General features: G+C 37.2%; 1 protein-coding gene across 8 annotated transcripts in view; it reads right to left on the bottom strand.

The window, feature by feature from the left end:
- Positions 1 to 1,485: 1,485 nt before the first annotated feature.
- The window catches only part of ESRP2 (epithelial splicing regulatory protein 2), a 50,718-nt gene continuing 39,929 nt past the window's right edge, over positions 1,486 to 12,274 (bottom strand). For 5 of the 8 annotated variants that reach the window (XR_004081009.2, XM_031051941.2, XM_005152237.3 and 2 more), the window contains 2 exons: positions 5,587 to 5,698; positions 1,486 to 2,791 (listed from right to left, as the gene is read on the bottom strand). Coding sequence is in view for 4 of the 8 variants with exons in the window: in XM_031051941.2 (XP_030907801.1) it covers positions 5,609 to 5,698 (90 nt within the window). In the remaining 4 variants the exon portion in view is untranslated. Of the gene's footprint in view, positions 2,792 to 5,586; positions 5,699 to 6,761; positions 6,802 to 12,274 lie in introns of those variants that run through there. The other 3 variants (XR_004081006.2, XR_004081007.2, XR_004081008.2) reach the window with 2 other exon arrangements.

Raw genomic sequence — 12,274 nt, 5'->3', positions numbered from 1 at the left:
CTGTGGTGGCCTGAGGGGATGGGGCAGCATGAGCTACCAGCACACCCCATGAGGGGGGCAAGGAGGGGCAGAGACACCTTTATTTATATATTTAAATACTGGACCAATGTGCATTACTTATTCTTCTACTACCATTTTCTTTCACACTTCTTCTAGGCAAGGCCACAGAGTTTTCGATACAAGCAGGAAAGCTCAGAGTGAAAGTGTCTTCAGGTCTGGCCTGTGGGTAGACACCCCCCTCCACCCTCCCAGAGTCTCTGATCTAACCAAACTGCTACCACTTCCCTTGCCATCAGTTTTACAGATAACTGGTAAGATAGAATCATAGAATAGTTAGGATTGGAAAGGACTTCAAGATCATCTAGTTCCAACCCCCCTGCCATGGGCAGGGACACCTCACACTAAACCATATCACCCAAGGCTTCATCCAGCCTGGCCTTGAACACTGCCAGGGATGGAGCATTCACAACCTCCCTGGGCAACCCATTCCAGCACCTCACCACCCTCACAGTAAAGAACTTCCTCTTTATATCCAGTCTAAACCTCTGCTGTTTAAGTTTGAACCCCTTACCCCTTGTCCTATCACTACAGTCCCTAATGAATAGTCCCTCCCCAGCAACCCTGTAGGCCCCCTTCAGATACTGGAAGGCAGCTATGAGGTCTCCACGCAGCCTTCTCTTCTCCAGGCTGAACAGCCCCAACTTTCTCAGCCTGTCTTCATATGGGAGGTGCTCCAGTCCCCTGATCATCCTTGTGGCCTCCTCTGGACTTGTTCTAACAGCACCATGTCCTTTTTATGTTGAGGACACCAGAACTGCACACAATACTCCAAGTGAGGTCTCATGAGAGCAGAGTAGAGGGATATGCACATTACTCCAATCCAACATGTGAGGTTTTGTACCAAGCACACAGACAAGCAGCCACGTTCAATTTCCGTAACTGGTTTCCATCATCTCATGCTAAACAGGGATTAAAACTGCCGCTGATGCCAGCCAGCCCTCTTTCTTACTGGACAGCTAGATACAGAGTGCACATGGTGGAGTGGGTTAGTCATTACAGATCGTGTTAGCATAGGACTGCACTTACAAACTAATCCGCTACCACTGTGTGCATAGAGGTGTTCAAAGAGCATGGGGAATGTGTACATGTGAACATGGCTGGTGTGTTACTGGAGGTGCTCCCTTCCAGCCCTAGTTCAGCTCACCCAACCTGCCAAGGAGCAGAGCACGTATAAACAATGCAAGAGCTATAAGAAGACTAGGTGCTTTTATCAATTGTTTCATTGTGTTGCCTAAAAAGTGTTCCACTACAAGAGAAATATGTATCATACCTTTTTCTGGCTTACCACCATGTGTAAGAAAAAATCATAACCCACTCTCATAACGTACATATGCTTACCTCGATCTAGGAGAAAAATTAGTAAAAGGTTATTTATCAGACAATGACGCTCCATTAAAATATATTAAAACAAAGCATAAGCCAATATGCATCATAAGAATCTCCTTTATTTGTTGTAATATAAAGAAACATACATCATTCCATTAAGTGCAACTCAAATTGTACACTAACAGTAAGATCAATCCAGATATCCATGAACATGTCACAATAGGTTTCATTACATTTTGCTCTGCTGGTATTGCACTTGGAATGGTTTTGAAGTAAGGCACAGTTAAAATTAAGCAATTTAGTGCTTCTACAGCAGATGTCTCTTCTTAAACACATGCTACATGACAAGAAAAAGTACTTCTATCTAATGTACATACACACACAGAGAGAAAGAAAGAAGCATGCACTACAGGATTTAGATGTCAACATGTCTTGTTTCATAATATACATATAAAGTAAGTAAAGATGTAAACAAATTGCATGCACATAAACTACAGAGAAATATTTAATACAGTATCTGAAAGCTATTATGCTTAAATAAAAAATATAACTTATTAGTACTCAGGTTTATGTGCCATTTTCATCCTGTAGAGACAAAAATTCTGGGGCTGGGGCAGGGATTTATGGGTGAGCAGGAAGGACTTTCCTGCTTTTACTGGGTTAATTTTTTTGCTTAACACATTGACAGCAGCATATTGGCAAGACAAATATGGCTTTTGCAAAACAATATCTAATTGAAACATTAAAAAAGCACAATTGCATTTGGGGTTCAGCATCCTGGTATTTTCCAGTCAAGAACAAACCGGTATGACCTAAGCTTCGAACTGGGAAAGCTATGCACTCCAAAAGAACTTTCTAGAGACATTTAAACTCTACAAAACCCAGACACTTTGTCAAATGTAAGCTCAAAAGCTACACACAGAAGAATCTGAATGATTCAAGCTTCACTTTCCACTTAGCTGAAGTGCTATTAGATTGTATTCAGAATTAACTAGATACCAGGAATGGGTTTGCTTATTTTCACACAAGCATATAAGGAATTAAGTATATTAACTGCATAATTTTTTGTTTCACTTTATCTTTAGCATAGAATAAGACATTTCTCTAACTAAACACAGGACATCTCCCACTCTATTATGCTGAAAAGGCATATTTGCTGCTGCCTGGGTGGCTAGGGAAAATTTATTTTGAAAAAGGCACAGTGTTTAGTATGACATTCTTTCTGTATCCCCAAAAAAGTGTTTAATTAGACCAGAAACAGTTCTACATAGTGGCTTCCCAGAAGCTGTCCTTTTTTCTCAGCCGCTGCTTTCATAGCTAGATCCAGACTTGGAAAATTCACAAGTGCCTCTCCTCTGGGCTCGCCACTAAAGCTATGAAGCATGAAGCTGGAATCTGGGTGGAGCTGCAGTGGTACAAGAAGACAAAAAAATAAAACCTAATAAGACTAGAGATCACACCTGGAAATGCAGTTGTTAATGCTATGCACCTTGTTCACTCCACTGCTGTGTCTATTACATAAAAATAGATTGCGGATGTGAGAATGAGAAGAAGGGACCAAAGAACTCCACTTTCAGTTTGGCAAACAGCAACAGCTCTTACTCTGCTGCTGTGCTGAACACAATGTTGTAGACTTAATTCCATGCAAAGATTTTGCTAGAAAAGTAATTCAGTATAATGGTTGATAAGAACATAAAGTCTTCGTGTTAATAAAGAGTAAATGGAGCAAGAAAGTCCAGGCATTCCATGAAAAATTCTTGTACTATGCATATTACCAGCCAAGGGACAAAGGCATGTGAATGCTCACACAAAATGTTTTTTAAAAAATATTAAAAAATGATAGAGCTGTACAAGACCTCTGTGTTAGAAGGATGATATGAACTTAACACAGGTATAGAGTACAAGAGAGATTGTTCTGCAAAACGAAGTAAAATTGGTGCAGTCCAACTGAATTAAATAGGTCTTGAATTTTAACACGGCTAAGAAAAAAACAGAATAGCAAATGAGATTATTTAGTATTTGGAGTTGATTTACTTTGAAGTGCATTTGCCCTCATGAATTCTTAAAAAACAATTCCAAAATGTTGGGTTTAAAGAATACATCTGTCTACCCTATGGCATCACGGTAGGCAGCCATTTCTTATAACATCCTGGAAGTCCTTCCAAGTTAAGTTTGGAAGCCCTATTTGTTGGATAAAAATGAATCTCTGAAGTGTTAAAACCAAAGGTTGAAGGATCAGAAGCTCACAATACAAAGTTAGTTTTTTGGAGAAATCAGCACCAAACAAAACACATACTGAAAAAACAACCAGTTTTATGTGTAATAACCCAAACCAAGTTAATTTCATGTGATGTAAGTTTTCATGAGTTTATAAGAGGTTAAAAAATTTAAGGGTTAAACTTTTTATAGAATATATGCATACTAGGTATACTGCAAAGAAATATCAGATTTCTTAGTTATTACCCATAGCACTTTCTGAGCAGCTTTACATTCAAAGATATGAAAATAAAGCAAGTACATGCCACCCAAACACTTGTCAGGCATTAGAAGTATTCTTAAAGTATAAGCAACAGTACACTTTAGAAACTAAAAGCAGGTATAAGACCGTTAGTACAGATTTCCTATAATTTCTTCTCACAGAACCGAAGTTAGTCAGGAAATAACACGCAGAAAGAAATTCAGACATAAAACACACCATGCCTGAAGCCAGTTCAGGTTTGGAATTAATCTTGGTTTATTTCAGAATAACACTGTGCTCATTAAGAGAGTTGTACACAGTTTGGGTTGAGCCACAAATCTGAGCTAGAATATGGTCTGCTTTCAACTAGCTCTTTGCTGTCAATCCATATTGAGTCATTTACCATCAGTCCTGGACATAAGTTAAATATTGCAGTTTAGAGTCAGCTGAAAACAGACATGGAGCACAGTTAGACTTGTAAGCACAGAGAGCTTTAAAAAGTACTTAAAATATCAGCATTGGTGTAATACCAATATCAGGATTTAGAAATCCATATCATAAGAGTTCCACAGAAAGTTAGTAGAGAAGCCTACATTCTCTGCAAGCAACATACTTAAAATAAAGCCTGAGGACTGCTTAGAGTTCAGGATGAGCTACTCCATTAATTGTTTTCTAGTCAAAGATTGTTTTCATCTCATGCAGTGTACAACCTGCTATGCTACTGATTTATTTTCCAGTTACTTTGAGTAAAACAAGAGAGCCAAACAGATTGCCCAAGGTCACACAAACGTAGAAAATCTCAGAGTGATAATGGGTGTTCTGTATGCCAGCAGATTATGCAGCCTCTGTATTTTCTCCCTAACAGATCTGATTGTACCATAAGAGAACAACTCATTTGAAAACAACAGAAGTGATGGTAAGTATATGGAGATAACTCTATCAAGACCCAGTATCTGATAACCATTTTTTGTACTGAAAGTTTTGTGTGGGTTTTGTTGTTGTTTTGTTTTGGGTTATTGGTTTTTTTGTTGTTGTTGTTTTGGAGGTGGGGAGTTTGGTTTTGGATTGGTTTTTTTTGATTTTTTTTTTTAAGGAAAAAAAAAAGTAGTAACTGGTCAGTAGCATTTTGAGTAGAATACAATCATACTGGCACATCACAAACTCCAAATTCTCTTTTGAGAATTTTCATACTATTTTTTTAAATTATGTGTTAGTACCAAAAAACGCAGGGAAATATATCATTAGCAAATTTAGTCAGTTGTACTAGAAAGCCACGACATCAAAGAATCTTCTCCTGAAAAAAGAATGTAACAATTTACATTGTATCAGAGAGACCAAGAAACAGACAGCTATATGATACAGGGAATAAATTCAGAGGTTTGCTTTGCACCCATATACAGGGGAAAAAAAAAGTCATCTGCTATGCTAGAAATAAAATATTGCACTGAAAGCTTCACATACAGATCAAAGACTAATAAATACTTCCAGAAATTTAAAAACATCATCTATGCAGAACCAGGCAATCACACTACCTCCACCACTACTATCCCATCACCTGCAGATCACAACTGGCCTACTTCCTTAGGTTAGTTGATATTTTAAGAGGATAAAAGCAGAAAGATTAAAGCAAGAATCCCAATGCAAGCTAAGGGGAATAAGCCATAAACAAGAACTTTATCACTAAACCCTTCTTTCCCTTCCCATTCAACACTGGAGAAACAGCTTTTGCCAGATGATCTTACCTTCTTCAGAAGTTACAAAGAGTTACAAACAGACCCACTCTTTTGGTGCTTGTAACATACTCCTTGCTTGATCACTCAGCTGAATAAGGCCATTGTAGTCATCAGGTGCATACTAGAGTACAAGTGTGACATACGATAATCAGCAAGAGAAGGAATAGTTCTGGTACAACAAGCCACACAGATGATCATTTGCAACCATAATTAAGCACATCATCTATAATAACTGGCAGGAGACAGTGAATTTGACAAATAACTATTTTTATATGCAAGAGAAAAAAAGCCTCTGGTTTATGCAAGATAAAAAACTTCTGGAATTACTGATTGTAGAAACAGACTTAAAGTAAACTAATACAGGGAATATTCTAAACTGTGTATTTGAACTGTTCCTTATCAAGGAAGGGAAATAGCTCAGACCATAATATGCTCCCTTTTACTCTTCTACATTATGAGACAGAAGCATCAGTACCAAAACTCTTAAGTTTGCATAACCATGCTTCCAGTAACAAGTCTCACTGTGACAGATGAGCACCTTCCAGAGTGGGAACTGAAGTGGGAGCATTACAGATCTCATTCAGATCTTTCATGCCGTCATGGAAATAAACTGCAGCTTTCCTAGGGTAGTGTGATAAACGCTCTAGCTGCATATAATACTTGCATTACATAGACTACACCTGCATACTTAAAGAAAATCCCAGCATGAATACACTTTAAGAAAAATAACATTTATACTAATATAGGAAAAAGAAATAAACTGTACATTGTAACCACATTGTGATAGATTTGTAGCAGAATATTAAGATATAGTGACTGCAAAGTAGTCACACCAGTAAATTAAAACAAAAACCCCACATGTGGATCAGATCTAGGAAATATTTGAGATCCTAAATCTGAACAGAAGTATACTGTGGGGCCTGGTACAAATATGAAAATAGATCTTGGGGAATATGAAACATTGTTTTGCATCTATTTCATAATCTTTCCAAATTACATATCCTGGAAAAGGACTGAGCATTCTTGCACATGGTACAATGACTACTGGAGTGGCTCCTGTAATCTAGAAGACAAATATTTAGCCTAATACAAGTTACAGAATATCATTTCAGTGGCAAGAACTTTCCTGTCTGTCACAAACTAGTGTTTTAGAGGACTGACAAATGCACACAATGTAGACATACCATGCTGTCTTTCTTTTCTATTTCTGTGATACAGAGTCTCCTGCCAGTTTAGGGAGAAAAAAATATTATATTCTGGCATACAAAACACATTGTATCCATCCAAAGTGAAGTTGAAAAGAAAAAATACCAACCATCACAGTATACACCTTCCACAGAGACAATAACCAAGAGCCCAGAGAACATAAAAGAACCTCCCAGAATTTTACTACTGAATACTAGCCACCTTCATATCTAGACCCATGCCATTAAGTAAAAGACAAATACAAGAAGTACCTTCTAGATAGTCTCTGCCAGGGCAACCAGACCGTGCAAATATTAGATTTATCAGTTCCCAGACCTGCCCTTGAAACAAATCTACAAAATGTAAGTTTACTCTTTGGAAGGAATGTCTCAAGATAGTACATACTTTAGATTATCAGTAGATGTATATTAGGCAAAGATCTATAGTTTCTTGTGAGGGACAGTATTTAAAAGGTTGTACATGAAATGCACAAACAACGTAGGAAGGAAGGAAAAGAAAAAAACCCAATCAAAATACCCATCAACAGAAGCAACTTCTAATCACAAGAAAGGTAAAAGACTGCAGTTAAATAAAATAAAACTTGTGGAAGAGTAAGTTCTTTAAACATACAGATTTTGAAAAGTAGTACTGCAGACCAAGCTAGAAAATAAGGTGGGGGAATTCTTAGTCCCTGTGTAGGAAATAGAAACTACCCTAGCTTGCCTGAGGAAGTACGTAATCATGAGTACTTCTGATTCTGTCTGCATTTCAGAAACCAATAAGAAATCAAAACATCCAACTGTGTAAGACAAATTGTACAGCCAAGGATAAACTTATAAGCTCATTGCTCAAAATAGAAATACAGTTTTGCTAGCTTCACCTCCAATACAATAGGCACAGTATAATCAGCTGAAAGTTCACTAAGCTAGAATCTCATAGTTTGTTTCCCATCCAAGTGTGACAATACTGATATAATATCAAACTCCACATTGGATATTCAAATACCTACACTTATCACACAAATAGCTAGTAAAATGTTACCAAATACTGCAATAATCCCCCTTAAATTTAAAGTGGAATAAGATTAAAGCAGACCTCAATGTCAGTGCATCCACTACCCTCTTCTTATCACACTATCATCTCTAAACCCCTTAAATTTAAAGTGGAATAAGATTAAAGCAGACCTCAATGTCAGTGCATCCACTATCCTCTTCTTACCCCACTATCATCTCATTCCCACCTTCCTTTCTTCTCTGAACAGAAACACAGCCTCTTTCCTCAGAGCTGCTGCATTCTTCCCTCCTCCCTGTGAGCTCACAGTTCTTGGGGAAGTTGGACTTCCATTCCAACCTAGAAGTTTCTATTATCTTTCTCACCCAGGGGTTTCCTCTTACTCTCGGTGTGTCAATAGTAGCATTAAAATATAGTAGTCTAGATGATAAAAAGTGGGAACCTTTTTTCTAGAATGACTGAAGAAGAATGCAGAAATAAATTCAGACAATAAAGCAATTTCTTTTAACTTTGACTAGCCATCAAGTAGTCTTGCTTAGTCTAGTAAGACTAGACAAAATCACACAAAATACCATTCAAATTGAGAGCTCCATCAGAAAAGTCAGCTGCAGAGTGAAGGTCATTATGATATGGTTATCAGCATGTGCTCTGGTTCTTGGAATATGCTATAATAGCTTCTTCTAGTGATCAGAGATGGGAAGTAGGATCCAAGAAAGCTGGAAACTAGGTGTGGAACAAGATTGGCATTTAGAATCAGAATTAGGAGACAGAAGCAAAACAGAAACTTTGCAAATAGTTACTAAGCAAAAGTCTGGGACCAGTGATTAGGTCTACAGCAGCCTGAAAGTTTACAAGAAGAATATGCGCATATATATATACACACACATACATATATGGGGGAAAAAATCCCACAGGTGAATGGAACAGAGATTCCCTCAAATAATGAAGAATGGCACTTCATCTTCCCTGCATTCTTCTTCAGTTATATCCCTGTGACAATGGGGAATTTCATAGCTGAAGACAAAGGCAAAATGATGTTTCCCAAAGAACATGTTGGTTCTTTACAGAATCAGCACTTTACCTTAAAAGCATAAGATAAATACCTTTCTAGATATTAACATTTGAAATGGCAGAGATATTTTAACTCATGTATATTAAATTATGTTCTAATATAGTCTACAATATTCAATAACATATGATATTAAGTGACAGTGACAGATACACATTAAATAACACTACACCCCCTCTCCTAAAGGAAATGAACATTTATGACTGCACCCACTACAGCAGCATCTCCTAGGTAGACCACCTGCTATGCTTACTACAGTGCAAAACCAACATTTTGTAAAAAAAAAAAAAAAAAACACAAAAAAACACAAAAAAACCAACCAAACAAAAAACCCCAAACCAAAACACACACAATAAAGGGGGAAAGATAATAGGAATCAGAGTTAGTCTGGTTTAAAAAAAAAATAGTATACTACATTCTCCTTATAACTGTTGTTTTCTTCTTCATCCATGCTATCTCTATCAGTACTACCTGCTATGTTGAAAGGAATACGGGACTGTCTTTGTCCCTCACAGACTGTACACAGATTTAAACAGGACACCAACCAGAAAAACACTGATTTCCATTGCATTTCTATATCTCCTAGAGTAAGCATTCAAGGATCAGTCTAAAAAGGCATATGCAAAGCAACCTAGGGTAAAAAAAAAAAAAAAAAAAAAAAAATTCCATTACTAAAACCAAAATTCAAATAGGAAAGGATAATTAGATGTGACACAAAGGGGGGGGGGGGGGGGGGGGGGCGGGGTGGGGGGGGGGGGGGGGGGGGGGGGGGGAAGGGAAGGAAGAGGAGAATGAAAGCTAAAAAGAAAAAAATAATTATATGTATCCCCCTTGGAAGGGAAAACATCCCAGGCAAAATGGCATTTTCAGAATTACAGTTGCAGTTCTAAGCTGAACTGCCAATAAACTCTGTTCCCAAGGGAAGAAATCCATCTCTCAGACTTTGGAAAAAAGTTTAGATACTGTAAGCCTGGAACACAGAATCTGACCTGATGACAAGGTAATTAACCTTTGGCACAAGAGTGAGGAGAAACACCCTAATGTGGCTTTGCCATTATCACTTGTACACCAAGCATGCTGATACAAGCACTGGCCACCACCTGAATGCTCTGTGGTAAAGACAGTGAAATATGTAATACCTGTTCCCAAAAATACAACTTGAAGATGGTGCCACTTAGTGTCTTACTTCAAGTGTGGAAGGCAACAGAGGAAACAGTAACCATTAATTTACTGCACTCAGTTCCACAGATGCTTTCCCCACAAAAGTAACATTCCCAGGTGGGAGATAAATTTAGGAATAAAGCAAATAAAACAGGTACTCTTTTACAAGTGCATGGCAAGAGCTTATAATAACTTCTATATTGCCAGATGACTTTAAATACCAATGAGTGGGCATTCGTCCTCTACCACATTCTCTTTCTCTTCCTTAGTCAGACAATGTTATGCCTGGAGCTGCCACACAGATATGGGGTATCCCTTTCAGACTATGAAGGGTCAGATTTCAAAAGGAACCCATAGGAAACAGAATACTTCTTTGTTCAAGCATGCAATTTGGAAAAAAAAAAAACAACCTAATCCCTAAAAAGTAAGTAACAATGAAGCCTGCTGTCCTGATACAAGAGAAATGTTTCTAATGCCTTTGGAATTAAGCCATCCATTCACTCCCCTTCACTTTCTTATTACTGTTTCAAGCACAAGCCACCCATCTTCCCCATCAACAATAAGCCTTGAATTCTGGGTCTCTGAAGACTTGGAGGATTAATATATTGCAAAAGCTCTTTTTAGCTGCAGATAAAAAGCACTTAAGCCCAGTACAGGTTTAAGGAACAGTATTTATTTTAAATTCCACCTACAAAAAAACATGTACACAAAGAACTCCCTTCATTTCTATCCTAGACTCTTTCAGCACATTCAGGAGGCTTTAAGTAATGCTCAGATGATGAGCATAGCCCATAAATCTTGGTCTTCTAGTTTATTTTTTTACTAGTTGAAGCACTACCATAATGACACACAATTTACCTAAATAGGAAGTCTGCTTTCTAAAAACTAATCCACACAGACATTTTTAGGCAGACATGAGTTCACTTCACATGCCAACCTCCAAAAAAATAGCCTACTATTACTAAATGTATGCTGAATGCTATCTAAGATGACAGATGTTAATCAGGTTTTGGTCAGCTAAGACCAGGGCCACAGTTAAATTGCACCTACTTGTACATAAGCCTAACAGTTGTCAGAATACCAACTCTGTCAGTGTTGGCAATAAACCTGCATTCTCATCATCAGTAAAAAAAGAAAAAAAATATAAAAATCAACTAATTCTTTGGAGAGTAGAAATATTTCTCATTGATTCATCTAAAGGTTGAAAAGCAAAATCCATGGAGGATTTAGCCAGCTGATAAACAGAATGACTTTTTAGCAAAGCATTTAATTCTGATTTGTACAAACTACATGTAAATCCATCACTCAGCTACACCTGGTCCTTATTTAATTTCTCTCATTGTTTCTACATCTGTAGATTTATGGCCTGAAGTAACAGTGTGTTGCATGTAATTACCATTTTTGCACCAATTCTTCCTCAAAATTTTCCCCATAGGATCTGAAAGATTAATTATTTTTCTTAATTCTAGAAGGGTCTCTTCACAATCACATTTTTAAAAAAAATTATAATGGAAGTCCTGTAAACATCCACAAGTCACTTTAATATAATGCCCATAATGCTGAGTCATTTGTACTCAGTACCTGTCAGAGCAATGACTATCATCCCACTGTGCTCTCCAAACTGTATGATGGGGTTTGTTGTTGTGGTCGTTTTGGTTGGTTTGGGGTTTGTTGTTAAGTATCTTTTATCTATGTATCCAGTATAAGATTGGAGTCAAATCAATAGCCCTGTTGCATAAGTTTAGTTGCAAACAACTAAAAAGCAGTTTAACATGAACTATGAATTGAATCAGTGTACTAATATTAACTCTTTTGAAGATTGCAGTACAATACTATAAAGGAAGATGATGGGAAAAATTAACATCTCCAAGATTTACTACTAAATTCCTCACAAGTTTTTAAAGATTGTTTAATGCAAGATACATTAAACACAGGCAAGCTGGAAGGAATTCTCAGCAATAAAAATAAGAAAACAGAACTACAAGAAGAAATCAAACTGCTGAACCACTAAACAAGAGGTTTGATACCATTATATGAAAATTAAAATGCTGATCTACAGATTTTTATATTATTTATAAGAAGCATGTACTGATGTTGAGACCAGCTTTTTGAAGCCCATTTATAAGCAAAGTCTATCTCTTAAGAGGCAGGTCTGGTATGAAAGGTTCTTTCACTCTAAGTAGCAACATGTGCATACATGCAATATACAAAGCCCATCAAGACTGGAGGAAGAAAACAGAACAGAATAAAGCAAGAATTGAAACTTAAAAC

The sequence above is a fragment of the Melopsittacus undulatus genome, chromosome Z (assembly GCF_012275295.1).
Source record: "Melopsittacus undulatus isolate bMelUnd1 chromosome Z, bMelUnd1.mat.Z, whole genome shotgun sequence".
In the NCBI taxonomy this organism is placed as follows: domain Eukaryota; kingdom Metazoa; phylum Chordata; class Aves; order Psittaciformes; family Psittaculidae; genus Melopsittacus; species Melopsittacus undulatus.
Note: the sequence above shows the minus strand (reverse complement) of the source record. Positions and strands in the feature narration are given on the sequence as shown.